Below are 22,222 nucleotides of genomic sequence, written 5' to 3' on the forward strand. Positions count from 1 at the left end.
CTCATACTGCAGCCTGCAGTACACTGCGCCCAAAGGTGATATCCTCATGACCTCTCACATCTACTTGATAGAATTTGGTAAATGTGTGGACTGAAGACCAAGTTGTGGCCTTGCAGATCTGAGCCAAGGAGGCTTGGTGATGCACTGCCCAAGAAGCACTAACAGCCCTGGTGGAGTGAGCTTTAATATGAAAAGGAGGAATTTTCCTCTTTAAACAATAAGCTTGAACAATCACAATGACAAATCCATTTAGAAATAGTAGATTTCTCCGCTGCCTGTCCTCTTTTAGGACAGTCTGGCAACACAAACAAAACATCTGTTCTACAAATCTGAGCGGTCACTTTCAAATTGACCTTGACCGCCCTCACCACATCAAGAGAATGTAGTGATTTTTCCTTCACAGAACGAGGCTATTGAAAAAGAGAAGATGACAGAATAATATCTTGGTTTAAATGAAAACCTGATACTATTTCGGTAGGAATTTAGGATGAGGTCGTAATACAACCTTATCCTTATGCAGAACCAAATATGGCTCTTTACAAGAAAGATCAGCCAACTCGGATACTCTTCTAGCAGAAGATATGGCAACCAAGAAAACTATTTTCCTTGTCAAAAGGACCAGGGGAATATCTCAAATAGGCTCAAAAGGCTGCATTTGTAAAGCTGATAAGACTAGATTTAAGTCCCAAGGGTTATCTAACTGGGGGATTAATACGTGTAACTCCCTGAATAAAAGTTAAGAACCAGAGAATGTGAAGCAAGTGGTCGTTGAAAAAACATTGATAAGGCCAACACCTGGCCTTTGATAGTACTCAAGGCCAGCTTCATCTCTAATCCCATTTGTAAGAATTCAAGGATCCTACCTATGACATTTTCTAGGGTGCCAACCCCTGGATTCACACCAGGAGACATATGCCTTCCAGACTCTATAGTATATGATTCTGGAGGCCGGCTTCCTAGCATTAACCATAGTAGAAACTACTGAAGTTGATAGCCCACGGTCCTTTAGAATGTGGGTCTCAATAGCCAAACCGTTAAATTTAGCGTTTATAAGGCAAGATGGAGTACCGGATCTTGCGACCTCTGGCCACAGCAGTAGGGTCCAAGGGTCCCCTACCGCCATTTTTATGATCTCGGCAAACCAAGAGCTCCTGGGCCACAAGAATCACCTCCTTCCCTTCTTGCTTGATCCTGTGAAGAAGCCGTGGAAGCAGCAGAACAGGAGGGAACACATAGATCAGTGAGAGCTGATCCCAAGGAAAGACCAAGGCATCTGTTACGCATGCCATCGGATCCCTTGCCCTTGACACAAAGTTGTCGATCTTGTTGTTGAACCTGGACGCAAACAGATCCACACCCGGAACTCCCCATTTCTGACACTGGCGAATAAACTGAGGTACTCCCACCAGTGGGAGGGGATACATAGGGAGGGCACTTTTTAATTTAGGGCATGCCAGTGTCCAGCACCTGAAGGTGGCCTATTAAAGCCACATAGCAAGTACTATGGCTCTGTGTCCTGTGATGTACGATAAGAGAAAAGGAGCACTGCTGAGCCGTAGATGTAATGTGTAGTAGGTGTCAGCGCTCCCTTGTTCTGGCCTTCCTGGTTGACGCAGCCCAGATACCTCATCTCTTTCAAATTTGAGGGTGGCTGGTGGGAGTGCAGCATTAAAGCCAAGCCAAACATTCCTGTCTGTGCCAGTGAAATGAGATTCCTGAGAGTAGTATACCCACAAGAATGATGCTGCAGGGTAAGCAATGGGAGTGGAGTGGGTACCAACAAATAGGCTAATCCACCTTCCCTTCCAGTAAACTCTTCTAGGCTGAGTTTGATGGGGTCAGAACTTATCCCAAAAAGCCAACTGTATATGTGTAACAAAGGATATTTCGTCAACAAGGCACTACTTGCCTAACTGAAGTTCCTTCCGTACTGAATTTGAGCATTTATCAATGAGTAACTGGCTCACAGATGGCACAGAAAGAGTAGGAAAAAAAAAAATACAAACACACGGACAAAAACCAGGATTCATAAAATTCTGCCTTTTGTGAGATTAAAAAAAAAAAAAATGCATGCCATAATTAAAAGTACTTTGAAACGTTCTTTTAAAACGTGTTATTGCTACTGACATAGCGCATGCATGAAAGCACATTCTTACGTGTTCTTGTTAAACATATTCTGAAGAAACTGTTCTTGCATAATTGCAAATTAGGATTCCTCTCTAAGAAAATGCATTAGCAATTTTAATGCATGCAGGGACAGAAGCAAGCACTGTGAAAATATATCCCTAATCTCTTCCTTCTCTTTCCTTGTTCTTTGGAACAAAAAATAAATAAAATAAATAAAAAAGGCCCATGTCAAAGTACGGTAAGTTTTTTTAAATTAGTCAGGGCCTGGTTGTGTGTACAATGCACTGAGACTAGCTCTTTTGAAACTTCTTCAGATTATAAAAATATATTCAAGTTTTAAATTCTGAGTGATGCCAAAAAAGCTTTTCCTTTCAGGCAGCATTGGTGCCATATTTACTACTCGTGGGATCACCTACCACTTCACCAACAGGTAGTATATGGACCACACTTGAACAAATGAGGGGCATACAGCAGTATTTAAAAAAAAAAAAAAAAAAAAAAAAAAAAAACAAACACACAAACAGCACTAACAATGGCACATAATAAAACCTCACAAAGATAGTTTTCAAAAACTGACCCTTAATAGGTCAAGTCCCCCTCAAATCTGGGATGTCACTTTGGTGGGTACTGAAATGTAATAATACCCTGAAATCATGGAGCGTCATTTAACCCTTTAACATCCACCGAAGGATAATTATTTGACTTGACCTCCCTTTATGCAGGTTATACAAAGTTAACAAGTTTATAGTTTCATTGATTTGATATAAAATTAGGTGAAATCTAATGAACAGAAAAAGTTCACAAGATCACAAGTTAACGATCACCCATATAGAGAATGCACCCGAGTAATAAAACTTAATTTTTTTGTACTTTTTTTATTATAACAGTAAATGAGGGCAGCAGAAAACGAGTGCAATATTTGAAACAGTATTTGATAAACGAACGCATCAATATCTGCTTCGATGGATGTAGTAGCAATTCCCAATCAATTTCTCAAGGGGCTCATCAGATATTTTGGTTCTAATTGTACCCTTCATATGCCTTAACCTTAAAGTGCAAGTTCACCTTTACAGAAAAATCCCCCTCCCTGGTCCCGCTGACCTGTCCAGTTCTAAGCCCCGGTATATTCGCGCCAGGAGTCCGGGGCTTAGAAATCCTCTCTGCAGCCATGCGTCTTCTCTATAGCCGACAGGACGGGCTATGCGGCTGCCGATTGGCCGTACCGCCCATGTGATGGCGCTGACCAATTAGAATGCTTCAAAACTTCCCTCCCGATGTTTTGGACATTCAGCTCAGGGGATTTCTAAGTCCCGGACTCCTGGCACATACATACATATTATATACATATTATACACACACACACACACACACACACACACACACACACACACACATACATATATATTTTTATTTTTTTCATAGATGAATTGCTGCATCAAACTCCTGATGAGTGGACCCTAGTGAGATCCATGAAATGCGTAGAGATCCATAGATGCTACAATACATTTACTCATTTACGGACCAATTGTGCATTTTGTTGTGATATCTTCATGATTATTATATACGTATAGTGTCTCATTATATATCGATCTTTTTACAGCTAATGTTTTTTATGACTTTTTGCATAGATATAATACATATTTTTTGACATATTTTTGTATATCATGAATTTTATAATGAATTCTCAATTGTATCCTAGTTGTGCCTAGTCTGTGACCCACCTCATTTAATGTCCCATGACCACTCTTTTTTGTCTTTATATGTATAACCTGGGATGGAGGTGGGCCATGGTGTATGTTCCAGGTCATATTTTTCTTGTTTCTGTAACAAAGAACTAACTTTGATTTAGGGAAAGTTAGTTAAAAATCATAATCCCATGCATGCTTTCCACATGTGTGAAACATGGTTTGCGTTGTAGGAACACAAACGGAGAAGATGGAGATTAAATGGAAAGAGTGTACTTAAAGAAATACTCAGGTTGCCATTGCTGAACAATGGATCAAAATACTTAGAAGAATATCAAGCATTGAATATGGTTTTTAATTGCACAAACAGTTTACTTACCGAGTACTCTTTGTAATGGTCTGTAATGCGCTGGCGCTCTTTTTCTTGAAGAATGACCGAGTACTCTGCATGCTTAGTTGGGTATTCCTTCATCATAAGGTCAATTACTTCATCACTTCGTAAAGCTGTCAGACCTTTAAAAAGGGCAAGGGGAGAGGAGTCTAATGTTCTAATAGTCCAACCAGCATGAAAATAATAATAGATATTAGAAGTGCAAGAGTGCAAGGCAAGGGTCCACTGAAAATTATTCTAAAGAGCTTTAAAAGGAAATTATACTTTGCCCAAGCAGAGCAAAGTGACAGGTTCATGTTAAAACCAGCCCCTGTAGCATCTTAGAACTTGCCTTCCTTCAATCCCCCACTGCTCCATTTGTGGCTCATAAGGAGAAAAAGCCCTCCATCAGCTTCAAGACAATTTCAGTTAGAGCTTTCACAAGTCAGGTAAGTCTCACCCTGCCTTATGGTTTTTAAGGATCAAAAGTAGATCCTAAGTAGCCAAATAGCAGGCAGGGATGTCAAATTGAAGAAAGGGAAATGAGTCACATGATCCACTAAACCTGGAAGAACCTGGTGTTACCTATTTGCTTCCAGCATTGAACAGACCAGTGAGGTAGCAAACTAATGTAAGTTATGAAAGCAGGAAGGAGGACTGGGCATCAAAGTAAACCTGTTGCTTTGTTCTGCACAACCTTAGCAAAAGGCAAACACACTCTAAACATTCTGACTTGTTACAGGTAAGAAAGAACTCCAGTCTAAACAATAGACCTGATTTTGATTTATACTGGTAAAGAAGTTAGGTTTTTCAAACATAACCTATTCATAATTTTCTCCCTTTTTCTTAAAATCACAATGAAAATGTAATGATTTTCTCTTGAATCAAACAACCAGAATATATGTGTCTGTACTCAGCCCACCACTGACAACCATGTCAATCTAAAGAGGAAGATTGCCTGCACACAGCCTAACCAAACCTAAAGTTTGTTGCATTGACTGTTTGAAACATAGCAACCTGCTGTGTTTTTTCTGTAGAAAGTTGTTTTTGGATCACGTGGTTAGACGAGTGATCAACTGCGTTTTTTTAAAAAGGTGTGTGTTTTCTATATAGAAATAGAAGTAGTAAAACATGGCCTTGGTTTCGATAAGAGGAAGAGAAATATGCCCCAAAAGGGATAGTAAGGGCAGAAAACCAACACAGGATCAAAATATGTTGAGTACAGAAACAGATAAAAAATATATACATTTTATTCAATATACATATTTTGCATATTTTAGTACATGCTTGCATTCTTGAAAAATGATAAATTGATTATTATATGCATAGATTTAATATTCATTTTATGTATACATAAACATTTTCTTTTTTTGCTAGAAATATAACAGCACACCTTATCTGATCCCCTGAAGAAGGAAATATAATGTCATGAAAAGAAATATCTTTTTATGCTCTCTGAAACATGTTGGGTCCTAGTGCAGCCACTTTTGGTCTCTGATCCCCAGTTTTCAGAAGTGTTTTTTGCTGCAGCGTGTAGTATTCTTTTGACACTCCTGTTCCTCATTTTTCATTTAATGTTTTTAGAAATGTTATTTGCTATTTTTGTATATTAAATAAAATTTATATATTTTTTAACTGTTTCTGTACTCACCATATTTTGATCCTGTGTTGGTTTTCTGCCATTACTATCCCTTTTGGGGCATCTTTCTCCTCCTACATTAGTTTTTGGGATGTGGCAGAGACCCTCAGGACTAGCTTTGTAACTAGTTCCCCCCCCCCCCTTTATATTGGTTTTGATAAGAATATGTTTACTGGGTGACAAGCAAATGAATGGTTAGTGGTTGACAAATAGTGGGGGGAAAAAAAAAAAAAAAACCTACACTTCTCTTTAGAAAACAAAAGAAGAGGAAGAGATTGATAGAAAAGTATCAAATGATAAAGAACATGAAGTATTAGGCCTCTTTCACATGGGCGGACCGATTGGGTCCGTCTGTCTTTTTTTTTTTTTAGGCAGATCCGATCGGACCATCCATTGCCCTCTATGGACTAGCAGGTGTCACCTTCCAACAACCGATCCTGTCTGCTAAAAACAGACAGATGGGGATCAGTTCCCCATCGGTTGGTCAGAACGGTCGTCAGTTGTAAAGAGACAGGTGGTCGGTTTGCATTTGACCGCTTATAGATGACAGCGGGCTGTGTCTGCTATGCATAAGCGGAGATGGACACGGTCAAGCCATCTGCCTGCTCAGCAGACAGATTCTCCGCTAAGCAGGCAGGTAACAAAAAATGAAAAGCATAATATAAAAACAGTATTTATACAGTAGCAATTTTTCCTATAATCCAAATTGAATTTATCATAAAAAATACATTAGTACACCTATCCCCTACAGATATGTTTTAACTCTACTTTGCAGCAAGCAGCTGGTGTATATTTTTTTAAAATCAATATAAAGTACGCTTTATGCTGTACAGAGGGGAGAAGAAAAAAAAATTATAATTGTTTTTCCTCCTTCCATCCACACCTCTTAAAGCACTTAAAGCAACCTTGTAAGGAGTTAAAAGAAAATTAAACTGGCAGTTTGCAGAAAAGCAAAAGCATTAATAATTACCTATTCATACCACCATCCTCCACTACATTGAAGGGGGAAGCTTGCTCAAATATATTCAGCACGCTTCAGGGTGTGTGGGATGATGGACAAAAATAATCAGTGTGCACATATCAGAGTATGTCCACTTGGTACTACTTACATGTGAATTTCAGAAGTTACAGGTCTGAGCAGTAAAACCCCACATAGGAAAACTTGCTTTACAAGCGGACGTTTGGCATTAAAGTAAGGTTAAAATCTGCCCTATATCGCTGCATAATGCAATTATATATTTATTTACTGAATTGTGTTTTTTTTTTTTTCTAGTTCCCTTTAAAACTACTTGTCTTATTTAAAAGGGGTTGTAAAGGTATGCATTTTTTCACCTTAATGCATTCTATGCATTAAGGTGAAAAAACTTTTGAAAATACCGCCGCCCCCAGCCCCCCCGTTTTACTTACCTGACACCTCGAAACTCGGCCGCTCGCTCCCGACCTCCATTCAGCCGATCAGCCTGGTCGCTGATTGGCTATAGTGGATGGATTGAAAGCAGCGCAGCCATTGGCTCGCGCTGCTGTCAATCACAGCCACTGACGCGGTGCGCCGGGGGCGGGGCCGAGTGATACAGCCAGCGGCTATAGCCGCTGGCTGTATCACGGGAGCGCGCCCGCAATAACTAACCACCATGCGAGAGAGCTCGCATTAAGGTGGTTAGTTATTGCGGGGAGGAGCTGAGACAGCCGCCGAGGGACCCCAGAAGAGCAGGTTCGGGGCCACTCTGTGCAGAAGGAGCTGCACAGTGAAGGTAAGTATGACATGTTTGTTATTTTAAAAAAAATTTACCTTTACAACCCCTTTAAAGCGCCTCTAATTTTTTTTTTATTCAGCCTACACTTGTGCTTAGAGAGAGGAGCAGTAATGCATATATATATATATATATATATATATATATATATATATATATATATATATATATATATATATATATATATATATATATTCACATCAGTACAATTTTACTCACAGGCCTCCTTACGTAAACTCCCCAATAACTACACTCCAACTACTTACTCAAAGGAGGACAGCATAACCTACTTTGATGTGCAGGAGGTCCCCGAGTTATGAACCTCCAACTTGCGAACTCCTACTTACGAACGGGAGGCGGCGTCGGCGAGCACATCGGAAAACATCAGAAAACGACGTCTCCGCCGTTTTGCGCATGCGCTTCCGACTTACGTACAAATCCAACTTAAGAACAAACAGGCAGTCCCTAACCCGTTTGTAATTTGGGGACTGCCTGTATATACGCTCTGGAACAAAATCTTCCCTGTGACTAGCCCCACCTGTGCAGTGGGATTCTAAATGAGGAACCCAGCGCTTAAAATGCTAGCCACTGTGCTACTTACTAACATTCCGTGTTCAAGAATGACTGTTGACAGCTGAGCTTAGAACTATAGTAGCTTTATAGTTACCTAAAGTACACTGAGTTTCCGTAATGACATTTTGCTCTCGCAGATACAACTTCTCCTTGTGCGATAGGTCTCTTCGTTCTAAATCTTTTAGGAAAATGAAGCATTCTTGTTAAAAAGCTGTTACAGGCAACAAATAATGGCCTTTGTATCTCATTTAAATGCTTTTAAGTAAACACAGTAAAAGCTGAAAAGTTCACTTTATTTATCTTTCTACCCAATTCAGAGAATATGAATGATAACACTAAAACATTTCTTTCACTCGTGGTTAGTGTTTGGCTGAAGCCAATTATCAAATCAACTGTGTTTACACGTTTTAAATCATAATGGTAACAGAAACTACCCAAATGACCCTGATCAAAAGTTTGCATACCCTGGTGATTTTGACCCGATGGCATGCACACAAGTTGACGCAAAGGGGTTTAAATGGCTATTAAAAAAGTTAACCATCCTTATCTGTTTGCTTGTAATTAGTGTGTGTGTATAAAAGGACAATGAGTTTCTGGACTCCTGACAGACCCTTGCATCTTTCATCCAGTGCTGCACTGACGTTTCTGGATTCTGAGTCATGGGGAAAGTAAAAGAATTGTCAAAGGATCTGTGGGAAAAGGTAGTTGAACTGTATAAAAAACAGGAAAGGGATATAAAAAGATATCCAAAAAATTAAGAATGCCAATCAGCAGTGTTGAAACTCTAATCGAAAATGAGGGGTTCTGTTGAAACCAAACCAGGCAGACCAACTAAAATTTCAGCCACAACTGCCAGGAAAATTGTTCGGGATGCAAAGAAAAACCCACAAATAACTTCAGATGAAAATCAGGACTCTCTGAAAACATGTGGTGTGGCCATTTCAAGATGCACAATAAGGAGGCACTTGAAGAAAGATGGGCTGCATGGTCGAGTCACCAGAAGAAAGCCATTACTATGCAAATGCCACAAAGTATCCCACTTATAATACTCCAAACAGCACAGAGGCAATCCTCAAACTTTCTGGCACAAAGTCATTTGGAGCGATGAGACCAAAATTGAGCTTTTTAGCTACAACTATAAACGCTACATTTGTAGAGGAGTCAACAAGACCTATGATGAAAGGTACACCATTCCTACTGTGAAACACGGAGGTGGATCGCTGATGTTTTGGGGATGTGTGAGCTACAAAAATGCACAGGAAATTTGGTCAAAATTGATGGCAAGATGAATGCAGTATGTTATCAAAAAATACTGGAGGAACATTTGCATTCATCAGCCAGGAACCTGCGTATGGGCGTACTTGGACATTCTAACATGACAATGATCCAAAACACAAGGCCAAGTTGACAGTTCATGCCAGACAGCCCAAGAATTTACAGAAAATGGAGGCTTTTTGCCAAGAGGAATGGGCAGCTTTACCATCTGAGAAGATAAAGAGCCTCATCCACAAATACCACAAAAGACTTCAAGCTGTCACTGATGTTAAAGGGGGCAATACACAGTATTAAGAACTGGGGTATGCAAACTTTTGATCGGGGTCATTTGGGTAGTTTCTGTAGTTGATTGATAATAAATGGCTTCAGCCAAACACTGGAACAATGAGTGAAAAGTTTTTGTGTCATCATTCATATTCTCTGAAAAATGGCCAAGAAATCAAATTCTGCCAGGGTATGTAAATCTATGAGCACAAGTGTGTGAAGAAAAAAAAAAAAAAATATATATATATATATATATATATATATATATATATATATACACACACACACACACACACACACACACACACACACTGGGGACGGAAAGTATTCAGACCCACTTAAATTTTTCACTCTTTGTTATATTGCAGCAATTTGCTAAATTCATTTAAGTTCATTTTTTTCCTCATTAATGTACACACAGCACCCCATATTAACAGAAAAACACAGAATTGTTGACATTTTTGCAGATTAAAAAAGAAAAACTGAAATATCACATGGTCCTAAGTATTCAGACCCTTTGCTGTGACACTCATACATTTAACTCAGGTGCTGTCCATTTCTTCTGATCATCCCTGAGATGGTTCTACACCTTCATTTGAGTCCAGCTGTGTTTCATTATACTGATTGGACTTGATTAGGAAAGCCACACACCTGTCTATATAAGACCTTACAGCTCACAGTACATGTCAGAGCAAATGAGAATCATGAGGTCAAAGGAACTACCTGAAGAGCTCAGAGACAGAATTGTGGCAAGGCACAGATCTGGCCAAGGTTACAAAAAATTTCTGCTGCACTTAAGGTTCCTAAGAGCACAGTGGCCTCCACAATCCTTAAATGGAAGACGTTTGGGATGACCAGAACCCTTCCTAGAGCTGGCCGTCCGGCCAAACTGAGCTATTGGGGGAGAAGAGCCTTGGTGAGAGAGGTAAAGAAGAACCCAAAGATCACTGTGGCTGAGCTCCAGAGATGCAGTCGGGAGATGGAAGAAAGTTGTAGAAAGTCAACCATCACTGCAGCCCTCCACCAGTCGGGGCTTTATGGCAGAGTGGCCCGACGGAAGCCTCTCCTCAGTGCAAGACACATGAAAGCCTGCATGGAGTTTGCTAAAAAAAAAACACCTGAAGGACTCCAAGATGGTGAGAAATAAGATCCTTTGGTCTGATGAGACCAAGATAGAACTTTTTGGCCTTAATTCTAAGCGGTATGTGTGGAGAAAACCAGGCACTGCTCATCACCTGTCCAATACCGTCCTAACAGTGAAGCATCGTGGTGGCAGCATCATGCTGTGGGGGGGGTTTTCAGCTGCAGGGACAGGACAACTGGTTACAATTGAGGGAAAGATGAATGCGGCCAAGTACAGGGATATCATGGATGAAAACCTTCTCCAGAGTGCTCAGGACCTCAGACTGGGCCGAAGGTTTACCTTCCAACAAGACAATGACCCTAAGCACACAGCTAAAATAACGAAGGAGTGGCTTCACAACACCGTGACTGTTCTTGAATGGCCCAGCCAGAGCCCTGACTTAAACCCAATTGAGCATCTCTGGAGAGACCTAAAAATGGCTGTCCACCAACGTTAACCATCCAACCTGACAGAACTGGAGAGGATCTGCAAGGAGGAATGGCAGAGGACCCCCAAATCCAGGTGTGAAAAACTTGTTGCATCTTTCCCAAAAAGACTCATGGCTGTATTAGATCAAAAGAGTGCTTCTACTAAATACTGACCAAAGGGTCTGAATACTTAGGACCATGTGATATTTCAGTTTTTCTTTTTTAATAAATGTCAACAATTCTGTGTTTTTCTGTCAACATGGGGTGCTGTGTGTACATTGAGGAAAAAAAAAATGAACTTAAATGATTTTAGCTAATGGCTGCTATATATATATATAACACACTTTTTTCCCCTTAAAACCAGGGGAAAATCGCAGGTGCGTGTTATACGCCGATCCCCTGCGATCCCGACCTGTCACATTTTCAAAATCGCCGACCGCGATTTGAAAATGGCTCCGCCGGCGCCGAAATACACAGAGCCGGTCCTCGGCTCTTTCCGGCGGCTGTCGTTCATTTTCGGCTCCACTCGTAGTCCCGAGCGGAGCTATCTGAACCTACTCGGCTAGGTTCGGATAGCTCCGCTCGGGACTACGAGTGGAGCCGAAAGTGAACGACAGCCGCCGGAAAGAGCCGAGGACCGGCTCTGTGTATTTCGGCGCCGGCGGCGCCATTTTCAAATCGCGATCGGCGATTTTGAAGCCCAGAATGGCTGGGATCACTGGGGAAGGCTGCACTGGGGAAAGCTGCACTGACAAGGCTGCACTGGGGAAGGCTGCACTGGGGAAGGCTGCACTGACATGGCTGCAATGATGGGCGTTTAAATGTAAGTTTTTTTTTCCCTTCAACTTCCCTCCTAAAAGTTTTTTTTTTCCTTAAAATTCCCTCCTAAATTGGGGTGCGTGTTATACGCCGATAAATATGATATATATATATATATATATATATATATATATATATATATATATATATATATATATATATATATATACACATATATACACACACACACATACACATATACACACACTATGTAATAGATTTCTTTTTCACTCATGGTAGGACACTAGCAGTTAACACCTTCAGGAGGTTATACTGCTGCCTATAGGAGGACAGGACATGGGCATTCAAAAAAAAAAAAAAAAAAGATTTTTTTATATTTTCCTTACACGTGATTGGGTACTCTTTGCAAAGTGGAAAGTTTGCTTATGAAAAGCCCCTTGCAAAGTGTAACTTTCAATGCAAAGTGAACAGCCTTGATGCCTTTAGTAAATCAACCCAATGTGTTGTGGAGACAAAGACTTGTACAAGGCAGTTTTTGCCTTTCACCCCCATCAGGACACTGGGGTTGATTTACTAAAACTGGAGAATACAGAATCTGGTGCAACTGTGCATGGTAGCCAATGAGCTTCTAACTAATTAAGCTTTGACAATAAAACCTAGAAGCTGATTGTTTTATATGCAGAGCTGCACCAAATTCTGCACTCTCCAGTTTTACTAAATCAACCACATTGTTCTTCTGTCCCTCTGTTCATCTCTAGTTCACTAAAAATAAATCTCCTTCCAGTGTATAGATGTGGTTTGGTCTGAGTTTTTAAGTCACTGCTTCTTTTAGGAAGCCCAATTCCATTTTTGTTATCCTGGACGGAGCACCAGCTTCCTGATGCACCATCTCTAAGGGGCTCAGACAGACCATCTTTTAAGCTTTTTCTTTCAAGGATTTGGTTCCACCCTATCCTGTCAATGGCATAACACGTGGAGTGATGAGACTTGTCAGTTTTGCAGAGGAGAGAGTACAGTCCAGCAGCAGCCCGGGTTGGATGATTTAATTCTGAGGTGTCAGCCAGACAAAGCCCAAGTGGTGAGCTGCAGAGAATGTCCCTGCTCCTGTGTGCCAATACTTTTGTTTTAAATACAAAGAGCACTGTTTTTTCTTTTCTTTCCTTGAGTCGTAGTACTGGGTGTTTCCTTGAGCTGGCTACTTTGAGTTCAATCCTCCATTAAAGCTCATCCTGGCTGATTAAAGGGACTGGTTGAAAGGACTCAATTTGATTTTCTATTATTTTACCACTTATTATTTGCACTGCATTTAGGGGTTTATTGTATATATTGTATTTGAATACGTTTAGCTCACTTTTTTGAGCACATTGGTTTCAACAATGAATAGTATTTTGCAGTCCAGTACCATTTATTTAAAACACAATTGAGGGGCATAGACAATCTCTTAGTACTGCTTTGCTACAAAACCGAGGCATGCTGGTAGCTGGAGCTGTTATTCTGGCCTGATCTACAGGTTTCTTTTTGTTTGCCACTGTCCAACTTTCCTATAGGTGGCAGTATAACCTGAAGGTTTAAGACATCGTGCCCTTTAATGGACTATAAGAAAAGGATTTCAGAGAATACATTCAATTTTACAAATTGTACGACATTAACACACAACATTTACTACAAGCTATTCTTTATGCAACTATTTTAAAAACACTGAAATCATGAAAAACATTAAAAAGACTAAACAATTTCTTCAGCCCCGATTCACATTGGAGCGACTTGACAGGTCAAGTCACATCCAATTGCTGGCAATGGCACTGTTCAAAATCAGTGCGACGCCAAAATCGATTTGGAAAAGTAGTACATGCACTACTTTTGCTGATTTCAGGTGCAAATTGAATAGACATCTGTGCATGAAGCCATACAGATGTCTTCAAAGTCTCTCTGACATGCGGCTCTGAAATTGCACGATTTCAAAGCCGTAGTCAATGGGACCAAGGGCTCAAACATTACTTTCCTTGCATGGGAGCACAATTGATTACCTGGGTATTTGCGTTTAAAGGAAGTGACACCCAAATATTCACTGACTTGCTCTTGTAACATATAGTATTCTCCCGTTTCATCTGATGGCCATTTGTATTCAACTAGATTTTCCGCTGGGAAATAGCTGGAGCTGATGGGAAAAAAAAAAAAAATTACACACTGTTTAATCATTCAAGTTATTTTAATTATATGAAAATAACCTATCCACCCAATGAGCAAATACACACACGGATATTAATGCCAAGCCATAAACCAATGCATCTCAGGAGATTTGTATTTCTCCACAGTCGCTATAACAGAAAGTGAGAAACCAAATCAGACATTAACTTTCCTCTGGTACCCTCTAACCCATCCTCATCATGTCAAATACAAAAAAACTAATTGGATGCAGTTACTGCTCAGACCACAAATTTCCCCCTGGCTTCTTCAATTTTAAAGTTGATGTTAGCCAAGCTGGGTGCTGTTGACAGGACCACCCAGAGCTCAAATTTTGTCCAATTCAGCAGGCTGAAATCAGTCAGGACATCTTCCGAGAGTACTAAAGTGAAAGCTGTTTGTCAAAGCTCATATGAACGTTCCCATACAACTTTCAGAATATATCCATAACTCTCTGTACTTTGCTGTAGGCAAAGTTTTGCAAGTGACCAAGTGGAGAGGAGGTGGTCCCTGTGTTTAAGATATGTGGCAATGATCAGTGTCAGCAGTAAGCTGGAAATCCAGCAGTAGTTGCAATATCTGGGAGAACTCATATATTGCTTTCAAAACGATCAACCAAAAAGTAAGCTACACCCCCACTATGAAGCCGAGGTAAAGGCCTCCTTAGAAATCTTATTCCAACTGAATTATAATGCCTGGCGTCAGGCTTTAGGCAAAAGTCAACCAATTTTTTCAGATCTAAAAAAAAATTCAGCATTCTACAGCTATAAAATGGAACTTCAGGATTCTCTGCACACATCTCTGTGCGCACAAAACTATGGAAACCAGAACGTTGACTGGCCTGAGCAGCCTACAGATATTTCTCCATTGGAAGGCAAGTGATTTCATAACGAGTGAACAGTTTTATAATCCTTTAAGCTAGGTTCACACTGCCTTACGGACCAGCTCACAGCAGGGGTCCATGTGTCCCTGTTCACCATTTCAGGTCTGATTTCAGGTCTAAATTCAGCCAAAAGTTCGGACCGAAAGGGACCAGTTGCACAGGACTCTTGTGCAATTCGCTCTGCAGCCACTCGGGAGATGTGTGAACCGGCTCCACTGAGAGCCGGTCACAATCTCCTGACTTGCGAATTGGATGCGGAGGAAATCTGCATCCAATTCGCAATAGTGTGAACCCAGCCTCGAGTGCACATTAATATAGGACTCACGGACAGTATCAGGACCCTTTGTGGTTCTGTCCCTCTCTTTCTCAAAGCCTCACTCCTAGGGTGGATTTGATTTAAATCACTAGTAAAAAGGCTTGATTTAGACGGCTTTCACACCGAGCCACGGGGGGCGTCGGCGGTAAAGCGGCGCTATTTTTAGTGCCACTTTACCGTCGTTTTAGCAGCGCTACTTAAAACCGCCCACTAGCGGCCGGAAAGGGGTTAAATCCACCTGCAAAACGCCGGCGGTATCGCAGCGCTGTCCCATTGATTTCAATGGGGAGCAGTGGTGGAGGAGCAGTAAGTTCACCGCTCCAAAGAAGCTGCCACTTCCAGCGATGTATCAGGAGACATCACTGGAAGTGGCAGCTGAGGAGCATCCCCTTGTATACTTGCATGTAACAACCATATGTTCCAAATCGTGCCTAACATGCAGAGCTGTAGTGACCAACAAGAGAGCCGCTGACTCATGCTGCAAAGGATTATAACAGGCCCTGTTATGAATCCTCTCTGTTAAGCATATACACAAAGGGGTGAGCACAAGGTGGACCGGTGGAGGTGTAGCAGCTGAAAGTTTTTCTGCACTGTAATTACTGGTGGATCAGAAGATTTCTTCCATTTACCTATTTCCATGCAAGGATTATATTGAGCTGACAGTAGGAGGAAAGGACTGATTACATCATTCTAGGTCTATCATTATAAGGGATGAGATGGATTGATGAATGATTGCAGGAGATTCCCTTGTTTTTTGAGCTTTATACACCTGACCTGTGACTGTTTGATTATTGCACTAGAAGATATATTACATCGTTGGATATCTTTCATCCATAAGAAGCGCTGTTAATGCTTGGTTTTAAATTAGGCATATTTTATTGCTCCAAAGCAGCTGCTGGCAGGACTTTTTGTGAAGCCCTGCCAACGCACCGCTCCAGTGTGAAAGCCCTTGGGCTGTAGCACCTGAAAAACGCTGGCAGTGTGAAAGGGGTCTTAAATCATAATTTTTAAAGAGCAACTGTCATCTCTGTCCCGCAGCGGCTCCTCCTCTGACCCGTTGTTGACTCACCTACAGTCCCATTCGCTTTAATAGGATGGCTGGTGATGTGGCAGTGACACAACAAGGTGAGGGACGTGGCGGCAGCAGGTGAGTGGATGCCCGCTAACAGGCGCTGCCATGATGGATCTGAAATGACAGGCGCACTTTAAATTTAAGGACCTATTCTTGCTGGTAGTTAGAATCTTTAATATTTGCAAACAAAATGAAGGTTTCCTATTTAGAATAATAAGCTGTCAGGTTTCTAAAGCAGCGATATCAGAACAGATTAAATCAGTTTGTAGTATACTTAGATTTGCAAAACAATGGGATAAAGGAATATTCCTGAACTTTGTCTTATCTCATGGATACTGTGAAATTGTGTGAATGCATCAATTTAGTGCATGTTATCTCAGCTTGCAGAGCTTGGATTCATTGAATGATTTTACCAAAAATGTAAATATTGCAGAATATGTAGCCTCATGCTACATAACTAAGCTCCAAATCATTCTGAATAAACTAAATTATGAATGCATCTTAACCACTTCAGCCCCAGAAGGATTTACCCCCATAATGACCAGGCCATTTTGCTTTAACTGACAATTGCGCGGTCATGCAGCGCTGTATCCAAAGTTGGCGTCTTTCCCCCCCCCCACCACAAATAGAGCTTACTTTTGGTGGTATTTGATCACCTCTGCGTTTTTTTTATTTTTTGCGCTATAAAAACAAAGACCGACAATTTTGAAAAAAAAAAAAAAAAAAAAAAAAAAGTTTACTTTCTGCTATAATACAGAACAAAATGTATTCATCAGTTTAGGTTGATATATATTCTTCTATAATTTTGCGGGATACATCTATGGGATAGATGTAAGGATGGCGATCTGCAATTTTTAGCGGGACTGCGACATTGCAGTGGACAAATCTGACCCCAAATGACATTTTTTGGGGACCAGTGACATTACTACATTGATCAGTGCTATAACAATGCACTGATCAATGTAAAAATGACACTAGAAAAGAAGGGGTCAACAGTAGGGGGCAATCAAGGGGTGGGTTCTAACTGTAGGGGGGGGAGTGGGCTGGCAGGGACATGACAGATCACTGTTCCCGATGACTGGGAAGAGTAGATCTGTCATGTCATCTGGCAGATCCCCATTCTGCTTCTGTACTAGGCGATCGCGAGCCGCCGGTCGGACAGTCCGCCCGACCCACGGCACGCTTTTGCAGCTGTGCGCGAGCCGCCGTACAGCTACAGTGATTTGCACAGGAGAGCCAACCTGCCGCCGTATAACGACGGCGGCAGGCCAGCTAGTGGTTAAATAGAAGGCTATCTTTAGATAGATTTTTACTCCAAAAGCATTTTATTAGAATAAAAATTTGATTAAAATCATAAGAAAAAAAATACGGATTTAAAAAAAATAAATAACAAACAAACAAAAACATTGATTTTTTTATCCACCCTGCTTACTTCTTTTGCTGCATTTTTCATTATGAAAAATACAGCAGGAAAAAGTGAAACCCTGGTAAAAAGAGGAATGGTTCAACTCCTTCATAAACTCCCACTATTGCTAGGGGACAGACTAGGCTTAAAGTATAACTTTTTTGTTATTCCCAGAAAAGTAATAGAGGGGAAATGGGGACACTAGTTCTGGTGACCTGGGGGTCCCCAAGGCATTCCCTTAATTTGTAGGCATTTCCTCTCACTTCCTGTTTGGCTACAGAACAAAAAAATCTGACGGGTTATAACCCTCCCTAACTTTATCCAAAAACAAAAAAAAAGTTTTGCCTATAATTCTACTTTACATAGAGTGTAATTTTAGGAATAAAAGTTGTAATGTGTCTAAAACACCAGTGTCATCCCAAAATATATAGAAGAACTAAGAACGTTACAAGTGGCATTAAAGACTACCAAAAAAAAAAAAAAAAAAAGTAAATAAAAAAAAAAAAATAAATGGTGTGTGCTAGCTAATCCATAATGGCCTACTCATATATAAAAAAAAAAAAAAAAAAAAAAAAAAAAAAAAAAAAAAAAAATCACCAGAGTAGAACATAAGAATTTTCATTGAAACTGAAGAATCCTGGTTCATGAGTTCTGTGGCAAACTACCTCTTCAGGACCAGGTTTTGTGATGGAAATATTAAAGATGCTATCCACTAACACAAAGACCAAGCCAGTTTTTTTGCTAGAAAATTACTTATAACCCCCAAACATTGTTTAAAAAAAAAAAAAAGTGTGTGTAATATATTAATATATATATATATATATATATATATATATATATATATATATATATATATATATATATATATATATATACACACATACATACACACACATACACACACACATTCTACAGTTTGCTGCATATTTGGTTTTTTTATTTCCTACACATTACCACTTGAGTTGGGTGCTTTTTAAAGAGCTCTTATTGACCCCAGGGATCTATCCTCTTGATGGCCTTTGCATAGTGTCAGACAGAGTAGGGAGGTATACAATGTGAGAACTGTACTGCACTGGAATAAGACTGTCCACCTAATATGGTTTTATTGGTTCATAAATTGAGCAGTAAATGGGGGGGGGGGGGGGGGGGACGACATCATAATGGGGTTCCATTCCATATATATTACGCCTAGTAAATCAATACCTAAAATATCAAGCTTTAAAATTGCGCACACTCGTGGAATGGCGACAAACTACGATGCTTAAAAAATTCCATAGGTGACCCTTTAGATATTTTTACAGGTTACATGTTTATAGTTATAGAGGAGGTCAAGTGCTAGAATTATTGCTCTCGCTCTAACGTTCGCAGGGATACCTCACATGTGTCAGGCAAACACCGTTTACATATGTAAACTGTCTCTTTAATTTTTTTTTTTTTTTTCATCACTTTTATTCCCATTAGAAGGAATGGAAACATCCATTGTAATAAGGATGACAGGTCCTCTTTATGGAGAGATCGGGGGTCAAAAGACCCCAAATCTCTCCTTTACCTTTAAAAGCAAAAAAAAAAACCCACTTGACCTCCGGAAGATTTACCCCCCTTTATGGGTAGGCCATTTTTGCGATATGGCACTGTTGTTTAACTGACAATTGCGCGGTCGTGTGATACTGTACCCAAATAAAGTTTTTGTCCTTTTCTTCCCACAAATAGAGCTTTCTTTTGGTGGTATTTGATCACCTCTGCGGTTTTTATTTTTTGCGCTATAAACAAAAAAACAAAAAACAAAAAAAAGGCAGACAATTCTGAAAACAAAAAAAAACCAATATTTTTTACTTTCAGCTATAAAACAAACATACTCGATAGAAAACGAAAAAAAAAATTAAAGTAAAAAAGTTAAATTTCCTCATCAAATTTAGGCCAATATGTATTCTGCTATATATTTTTGGTAAAAAAAAAAAAAAAAAAAAAAAATCCCAATAAGAGTATATCGATTGGTTTGCGCAAAAGTTATAGCGTCTACAAACTATGGGATATTTTTATATTTTTTTTTACCAGTTTCTGACACCCTTTGGGGACCAGTGACATGAATACAGAGATCAATGCTAAAAAATAGTCACTGTACTAATGACGCTGGCTGGGAAGGGGTTAACATCAGGGGAGATCAACAGGTTAAAAGTAGAAGTCCAGCCTGAGCTCGTTTGGCTTTACTTCTATGGGTCACAGGAGTGCAATTCGTTTTGCACTCCTGTGACCCGTTTTCAGCAGAGAGCAGTCTGAAGTCCACACTCTGCTGACATCGCAGGAACCAGTCCAGGCACCGCGTCATCATGGCAAAAAAGTCCGGATCTGCCAGGTGCCTGGACTGATGGCTGTCTCAGCCTCTCAGCGAGCCGCTGAGAGCCAGAGAGACGGCCGCTCCCGCTCCTCCACAGCTCAGAGCTCCAGTGAGCAAGGGGGGGGGGGGGGGGGGGGGGGGCAGAGTGGAGAGCTGCCGATTGACAGGCAGCAGCTCTTTGCTCGGAGAGCTGAGAGAACCGAGCCATCAGCGATGTTCGATGGCTCGGTTCTCAGTGCATAGTTGCCGGGGGACAGATGCAGCATAGGACCGATGATGGGTAAATAAAAAAAAAATATATATATATACTTCTCTTTTATCTGTGTGCCTTAGCTTATGCTTATTCACCGTGTGGGAGGTGCTTTGACTAGGTGAAGGGAAAAATACGTGTTCCTGCTTAGTAAAAACACAGGATCAATACCTTCCCTTCTGACAGAACGACAATCTGCCTTGTTTACACGTGTCCTGTGAAATTGGCGGACATCAAGTACACGGTACCCGCCTCTGGGCTCCTGCTGAATGTGATCACTGTGGGAGCGGGCCGGAGGCTGCACATACGCGCCACCTAGACCCGAAAGTATCAGAGCGGCCGCCCTGCTGCAATAAATGTAGAGTGGGCAGCCTGCAAGTGGTTAAAAAAATATATTATTTACTTCCATCCTGGACCGGAAGTGATGTAATGACGTTGCTCCAGTCCTTCAAAGCCATAGAGGCGATGAGAGACAATCTAGTCTCTGTGACCAGCTGGCTGCACCGTCAGATCGTTTCTCAGGCGCACCTGTAAAACGGTAAGCCCGAGAAATACCAGTGATTATTCTGAGAGCGATACAGCAACTAATGAGCTGCTCGGACCACTTTCATAAGAAAGCCAACCGTCGGCAGAAAAAAAAAAAAAAAAAAAAAAAATACAGCTTGAGCCATAACCCTGGTGAACCACTTGCAAACCGCAACATAGATATGCGTATTGCAGTCGGCAAGTGAGTAAATAATGGTTTTAAAAAACTTTATGTTGTTGCTCCAAAGAGCGAGATGGGATGGGGACATCTTTAAAAGTTACATCAGGAAAGCTGGTCCTGAAGAAGCAGATCACCAAAGGACACATTGATGGGGGTTCTTAAATTGTGAATTCAATTTCTGATGTACAGTGGATATAAAAAGTCTCCACACCCCTGTTAAAATGTCAGGTTTCTGTGATGTAAAAAAATTAGACAAAGATAAATCATTTCAGAACTTTCTCCACCTTTAATGTGACCTATAAACTGTACAACTCAATTGAAAAACAAACTGAAATCTTTATGGGGGTGGGATAAAATAATGTGGTTGCATAAGAGTGCACATCCTCAAATAACTGGGGATGTAGCTGTGTTCAGAATTAAGCAATCACATTCAAACTGATACTAGATAGAAGTCAGTACAGACCTGCCATCATTTAAAGTGCCTCAGATTAACCCCAAATAAAGTTCAGCTGTTCTAGCAGGTCTTTCCTGACATTTTCTTAGTCGCATCCTACAGGAAAAGCTATGGTACACAGAGCACTTCCAAAGCATCAGAGGGATCTCATTGTTAAAAAGGTATCAGTCAGGAGAAGGGTACAAAAGAATTTCCAAGGCATTAGATATACCATGGAACACAGTGAAGACAGTCATCAAGTAGAGAAAATATGGCACAACAGTGACATTACCAAGAACTGGATGTCCCTCCAAAATTGACCAAAAGACGAGAAGAAAACTGGTCAGGGAGGCTGCCAAGAGGCCTACAGCAACATTAAAGGAGCTGCAGGAATATCTGGCAAGTATTGGCTGTGTGGTACAAGTGACAACAATCTCCCATATTCTTCATATGTCTGGGCTATGGGGCAGAGTGGCAAAACGAAAGCCTTTTCTTACAAAGAAAAACATCCAAGCCCGGCTATATTTTGCAAAAACACATCTGAAGTCTCCCAAAAGCATGTGGGAAAGTGTGTTATGGTCTGATGAAACCAAGGTTTAACTTTTTGGCCATAATTCCAAAAG

At 40.6% G+C, this 22,222-nt stretch overlaps 1 protein-coding gene across 5 annotated transcripts in view; it reads right to left on the reverse strand.

Moving 5' to 3' along the window:
- Nucleotides 1–22,222, reverse strand: part of PHF10 (PHD finger protein 10) — a 76,363-nt gene that overhangs the window by 48,930 nt on the left and 5,211 nt on the right. For 3 of the 5 annotated variants that reach the window (XM_073628001.1, XM_073628002.1, XM_073628000.1), the window contains exons 3-6: nt 19,549–19,635; nt 14,043–14,173; nt 8,240–8,323; nt 4,192–4,325 (exon numbers count right to left, since the gene is read on the reverse strand). In XM_073628001.1, the coding sequence (XP_073484102.1) occupies nt 4,192–4,325; nt 8,240–8,323; nt 14,043–14,173; nt 19,549–19,635 (436 nt within the window). The remainder of the gene's footprint in view (nt 1–4,191; nt 4,326–8,239; nt 8,324–14,042; nt 14,174–19,548; nt 19,636–22,222) is intronic. The other 2 variants (XM_073628004.1, XM_073628003.1) reach the window with 1 other exon arrangement.

Source organism: Aquarana catesbeiana, linkage group LG04 (assembly GCF_042186555.1).
Source record: "Aquarana catesbeiana isolate 2022-GZ linkage group LG04, ASM4218655v1, whole genome shotgun sequence".
Classification (NCBI taxonomy): Eukaryota; Metazoa; Chordata; class Amphibia; order Anura; family Ranidae; genus Aquarana; species Aquarana catesbeiana.